Source organism: Astyanax mexicanus, chromosome 2 (assembly GCF_023375975.1).
Source record: "Astyanax mexicanus isolate ESR-SI-001 chromosome 2, AstMex3_surface, whole genome shotgun sequence".
In the NCBI taxonomy this organism is placed as follows: Eukaryota; Metazoa; Chordata; class Actinopteri; order Characiformes; family Acestrorhamphidae; genus Astyanax; species Astyanax mexicanus.
The window spans coordinates 57,944,935-57,951,147 of NC_064409.1; the positions used below are offsets into that span (position 1 = coordinate 57,944,935).

The window sequence follows — 6,213 nt, forward strand, 5'->3', positions numbered from 1 at the left end:
CTTCCATAAGGACGCCATAGTCATCCTAAATCTTCCTAAAAGAGAGAGTGGGGTTGTCCTGTTTTACGTCTTTTCTTCACATATTGAGTTATTTAAATACCTACCCTAACTTTATTTTTTGCTGCATATTATGTGTACTGTGTTTATTCGGTTTTTTTGTAAAAGTGTAAACAATTAAAATCATTTTGATCAGCCAATCATGCTGCATCCTGTGGATTTCCTGTTCAGGCAGTTGGTTAGTCTACCTAATGCTTTGTTGGTTGGTTGATATGCTTAGATTTACAGTATATTTAAAGGTTAGCAGCATATCAGCATACATCTAAAGACCTCTTTTTTCAAGTAGATGAAAAAGTTTGGCTGGTCAGATTTTAAATGAGTAGTGAGATGCAGTGATGATATGTATGGTTGCATTGTGAACAAAAGTGAATCATTTTTATAAAAACTGTAACAATAAGAACATGCTTATAAAGAGAACCACATTTTGCTTGCACTTTAATGGTAATAAATTATAATAATGATGTTTTTAATAGCATTTTTAAAAGCATGAGTGGAAAATCTAATGTTTGATTTTTTGGGTCTGCGTTTATTACTTAATGTTTTGCTTTATTTAGACTTTATTGCTGGAGGAGAAAAAGGAGAAAGCTGCTGCAACTGTTGCCTTTTTATTATTTTATTCTCACTCAAAACAAACACAATAGACGAGTGAGGGGCAGCAGTCATGTGATGGAGGAGGACAAATAAACAAATCATAAATTCATAAGTCATAAATTTTCCATGGGGCGACTGCGGTCCCTGTAGCTTTAATTGGAAGTAGAAGGGAGAGGCTGCGCGTTCACGATCCCTCCCATTCCACTATGGAGGCGGGAACGCGCAATGGTTTCTGCTCCAACTCGAGCACAGTGAGAGAACAGCCTCCGGACTGCTCAGCGTTCCACTGACACTAAAATGTCTCATCTGCTGTCCATCAGCAAATATCTCTTCGTCTTCCAAAATAATACAGGAGTGTACAACATGATTTGGGATTGTTCTACTAACCACCACTAGATATTCACCTTATATTCGCTCAGGTGTCGATCTGAATTATTTCTGTTCGAGGAGTGGAGATTCCCACGCACAGGTAAGGCAATGTTACAGAGTATAACCACCTAAGTGTTTAAAGCGTGTTTGCAGGTTTAGAATAGCTGGTGGTAAAAACACATTAAAAATCATTAGACTAAAAGCTAAAACAAAAGTTACGTTCGGAAGTTTTCTTCAGATACAGCTTTGTTTACGCGCTGCTCAGCTTAAAAGCTCTGTATTTTATCTAAACGGGTTGTATACGGTTTATTTGTATACTTTCAGATCAGAGTTTACTTTTGTTAGCAAGCAAATAGTCACTTTTCGGTTCTCGTGCGTTTTCAGCACCAAGGATAGGGATGATCCTGAATGCGGTTGCGCGCGCTCCGGTGTTTACGCTGCCAGCGGGATTTACGCACAGACTCCACGCCTTATTCTTTTGCCTTGTCCATGTTCATATACATAAAACTTGTTGATATTAGAGAGAGAAAGATAGTTGCTTTGATTTGTTCAGTATTCCTGGATGGTACTGAGTGAAGCGTCCAGAGGAAAGTGTTTTTTTTTTTAAGTAAATAATGTGCAAATAATGTTCCACTGCCAATTTGTCTTTTTTTTTTTTTTTACAAATATGCTGCACAGTAGACTAAATTTGTACTTTTAAACTTTGAGGCATAAACATTGTACACCCTCTTATACTCATCCGCATCCTTGTAAATGTTTTCCATACAGGTGCTGAAAATGGCAAGCAGGTACCTGGTCCTCCTTGCCCTGGGGACTGCTGTGATTGCCAGTGTGCAGAGCTGCCCTGAGCAATGTACCTGTTCAGATAAGAACCCCCATCACTTTGTGGACTGCGCTTACAAAGACCTTCTGCTGGTACCTTTGGGCTTGCCATCCAACGTGACGACTCTCAGCCTTTCAGCAAACAAGATCCAGGTGCTGAAATCCAAAAATTTCGTAAGCGTGACCCAGGTCACATCTCTTTGGCTTTCTCACAATGAAATTGTCACCATTGAGAGAAATACGCTGGCTCCAATGTCCCAGCTAAAGAATCTGGACCTAAGCCATAATAAAATTGTGAATTTTCCATGGGAGGACCTTGCCAACCTTTCCACTCTTCAGCTGCTGAAGATGAACCACAATGAGATGGTCAGCCTGCCCAAAGACGCTTTTACTAACCTGAAAGAGCTGCGTTCAGTGCGCATCAACAACAACAAGTTTACAACCATCATGGAAGGAACATTTAATCCTCTGATTGCCATGGTGCACCTTCAGATTTTCAGTAATCCTTTCAGCTGTTCATGTCAACTGGAATGGATGAGGGACTGGATTACTGGATCTCATTTGAAAATCTCCATCCCAGATCAGAACAACATCTTGTGTGATGCTCCCAGCGACCTGAAAGGTATAGAGGTTACCAAAATACCCAAACTGGACTGTCAAGCCCCAACTGTTACCATAACCTATCAGCCCAACATTGAAAGCACAGAAATATATGAGGGCTATATGGTCATCTTGAACTGTGAATCTAAGGGGAACCCCCAACCTACTGTTGAATGGGAAATTTTGGCAGGAAACCAACTACTGACATTCACCTTGCCATCCATTGTTGAAAAAAGTGAGGTGCCTATCAATGGAGCGCCCACTAACACCAGGTTCCTCATCTTTCAAAATGGCACCCTGATTATCCCTCGCATGAGCAAAAAAGAAGATGGCAACTACAGCTGCTCTGCGACCAATGACATGGGCAAAGCCCAAAGCACGGTGAACCTCACTATGGCTGGCACCAAAAAGCATGCCGTCAATTCTATCCTGGACACAAAAGCAGGCATCAGTCCATCTGGAAACAAGCCTGGCCCTAAGAGCTCCAAAAACAGTGTGATCAATATGTGGCCCAAACATGAGAAGACCAAACCTCTTCCAACTGGAACATCATCCATCACTATTAACACTGAACAAGTGGAGGAAGGCTCTGATTCTGTAATATTTGCCAGCAGGTGTGGAGTAAGTGATGGCACACAGTATATATCTAATCACGCTTTCAACCTGAGCTTGGATGATCTGAAACAGTACACTTTTGACTTTGGCGTGATTGCACTGGAGGTGTCTGAAACGGAGGCTAAAGTCCAGCTCAACCCTCTTCAGATGGCCAATGCCAAGTCGAACCTTCACCTTAGCCAAGCGCAAGACCCAGACACTGTTAACAAAGAGACGATCAGTATGTACCAGACGTCGCCCAAGAAGTCCCCTATGGACATGCTGTATGTGTGTGTTAGCACGGGCAATGGACATTCAGTGGTGCAGTGGTCCAAGATAGAGGATGGTGTCAATACTTATCGCTTCCAGGGCTTAAAGCCAGGCACAAATTACACCCTGTGCCTCACCTATGGGGGTCAGGACTGCCAGGTGCAGGTGGTATTTACCACAAGAAAGAAAATCCCATCTTTGCTTATCATAGTGGTGGTCAGCATTTTCTTGCTGGCTTTGGCCACGGTGCCCCTGCTGGGAGCCACCTGCTGTCACCTACTGTACAAGTACCAGGGCAAGACCTACAAGCTGATCATGAAGGCACAGAATCCAGACCAGATGGAGAAGCACATCGCCACGGACTTCGACCCCAGAGCCTCCTTTGTGGAGTCGGAGAAGAACTTCAACCCGAGTGAGCTGGGCGAGGGAGAGGGAGAAGCTGATGGAGAGGAAGGAGAGGGTGAGGGAGAGGAGGTGGAGGGCAGCGTGGTGGCCGAGTCCATTCCCGAGTCGCAGTCCAAAACTCAGGAGGAATTTGAAGTGGGCTCCGAGTACAGCGACCGGTTACCTTTAGGCGCGGAGGCGGTGAATATATCTGAGGAGATAAACGGCAACTACAAAGAGCCACGCTGAAAGTAGCCCACATGTGTTGCTAAAGGGAACGGACGGTGTGTAAAATAGTTACTTTCGAACACATTCCAAACCAGGCGAATGCCGACTATGTCATCTCACGTTATTCTTGTGCCCTGAGAAAAGGCGCGCTACTCAGTTTTACCTCAGAAGTTTAGCTTAACAGCACATAGATATCTAAAGCGTATAGATATCTATGAGTTCGAATCTCAGACGGGGCTTTGGACTGTACTGCGAACAAAGGGACTGTACTTCAACAAACCTCAGACCAGTTCAGTTATACACTGAACCTAAAGTAAAGTCCACCTCCTTAAACAAACATTTAAACATAGAAAAAAATATTGGCGTTTACGCATATCCATGTATAAATTCACAGTAGCCCATAGCGGCCAGTCATTAACCGAAACGCCCTGTAACCCAGGGTATAGTAAAGTGGTCATAAAGTGGTCATCTATAGCCCACATCTGAACCCACATTCAGAGGGTGCTGGAAAGGATTTCACCTCCTTCCACTGCACAACAAGGCATGAGCGTGTCTGTAAAAAAGAGAGTAAGAAAAAGAAAAGGACAAAAAACAACAACAAAACAAATGAGTGACTCCATCCATTACTTGCCTCATTACTATCATAATTGTGATCCCTTCTGCGATCTGGTGCTTCAGATAATCTCGCCTCTCTGGATGGATGAAATGAACGTGTCCTTTTCTCTGCTTTAAGATAACCTTGTTCGTGGCATGTCACACGTCCGTATTTTCCAGTGTGTTTTCTTATTATTCTAGGCTGTAGGACGGTAGATATTCTAAGTGTCGGTTTGTGCTGTAAAAGCCAGTAAACACTGAAAAAGATGTGCTCTTTTTATATCGCTCGCCGCTTCTCAGCGAGTGTCCTGTACATTTTTTTGGGGTGATTTCGTGTCGAACTGTTTAACGATGTTGTAAAGAAAAACAAACGAACAAACAAAAAAATCTTCCTACCCTACAAAGATTTTGATATGATTTTATGTACGTGAAACTAAATAAAATTGTGAAAAACGGACATACATTTGGTTTATTTATCGCTTCTTTTTTCTTCAGTTTTTTATTATAACAGATTATTGTGCATCCGATTAAATATTAAAAAAGTTTATATAGAAGGTATAGAAAAATATAGAAGGTTTAGTAGGTAGAAATATAATTTATCTGCATTATGAACATCAAACAATAAGCCAGTTATACATGCGGATACATTTACGAGCAACCCCGAACAAAAAGGTAGGCTAAAATATCTATTCGATTTTTTTATTACATTTAACGTACATTTTAACTAAAATAAGAGCTGTTAAAATAAACTGTAACGCGCGCTGAAATGTGCCTAAGTGCGCTCTGTCGGACACTTGTGCGCAGAAAAGCGCTCTGAAGAAGAAAAGCGCTCTGCGTCTCTCCGCTCTCAGACGCTTCTTTAAATATTTACTGAGGGCTGTGTATGTGAATTTGATTGGCAAAAAACACATAAAATACACCCCCCCGTCCCTCCCCCCGAAAAGAAAAATTGTAAAGGACGAAGGACTAATAAAGGACAAAGAAAAGAAAGAAGGTGATCGGGTGGCACCGGCTGCGCACCCAGCTGTGGTTCCGATACACGACACAGTGTTTCACTTATTTCAGAATCATTACAATTATACGAGTTAGAGTGAAGAGACAGTTCCGAAAATTGTTAAAATAAAAATAAAAATCTAAAACAGTAACACTAAACAACGAAAATAAAAAAGAATGACTAGTTTAAATATGAAATGTTCCAAAAGTGAAAAAATCGTGTTTTTATGATATATATTTTTGATAAGCGATCTTACACGATGTGCGCACTGATTACGTTTTTGTATCCTGCAGACACATAGTGTCCTTTGTTCAGAAGCGAGGCATAAAAGACGGCAAATTCCACTATTTTTTTTTTCAACATTTATTTCGTTCAATCACAAATAAATGTATTCATTCATCATATTCAAAAGTCACCCAAGGCACTTTTGAAACCAAATAATCAAAATCATAACTACATATTACCCCTCCAAAGATGTTTCTACCGTGTTATTTTGAGAAGTAGATTTTGCAGTCTCCAATGGAAACCTACATTGATCTGTGCATTGTGGCAAAACAACAGCGGAGACAAAAGATATAAAGATAATAAAGATGGTCCACTTATACAGAACAACTCTGAATGAACACAAGCAGTAGTTCAATCTTTTCATCATGAGTGTGAATCATACTTACAAATGTAAGTTTGAAAACTCATAGACATGAATAATTTTT

General features: G+C 41.1%; 1 protein-coding gene across 1 annotated transcript; it reads left to right on the plus strand.

Annotated features, from left to right (window-relative positions):
* Window positions 1–829: 829 nt before the first annotated feature.
* Window positions 830–4,966, plus strand: islr2 (immunoglobulin superfamily containing leucine-rich repeat 2). The gene is made up of 2 exons (XM_007228247.4): window positions 830–1,117; window positions 1,786–4,966. The coding sequence occupies exon 2, from the start codon at window positions 1,795–1,797 to the stop codon at window positions 3,934–3,936; it is 2,142 nt and encodes a 713-aa protein (XP_007228309.3). The 5' UTR covers window positions 830–1,117; window positions 1,786–1,794; the 3' UTR covers window positions 3,937–4,966.
* Window positions 4,967–6,213: the final 1,247 nt, after the last annotated feature.

Excerpts from the sequence above, each read along its gene's own strand:
- islr2 (XM_007228247.4), top strand. The coding sequence starts at position 1,795 with ATGGCAAGCAGGTACCTGGTCCTCCTTGCCCTGGGGACTGCTGTGATT.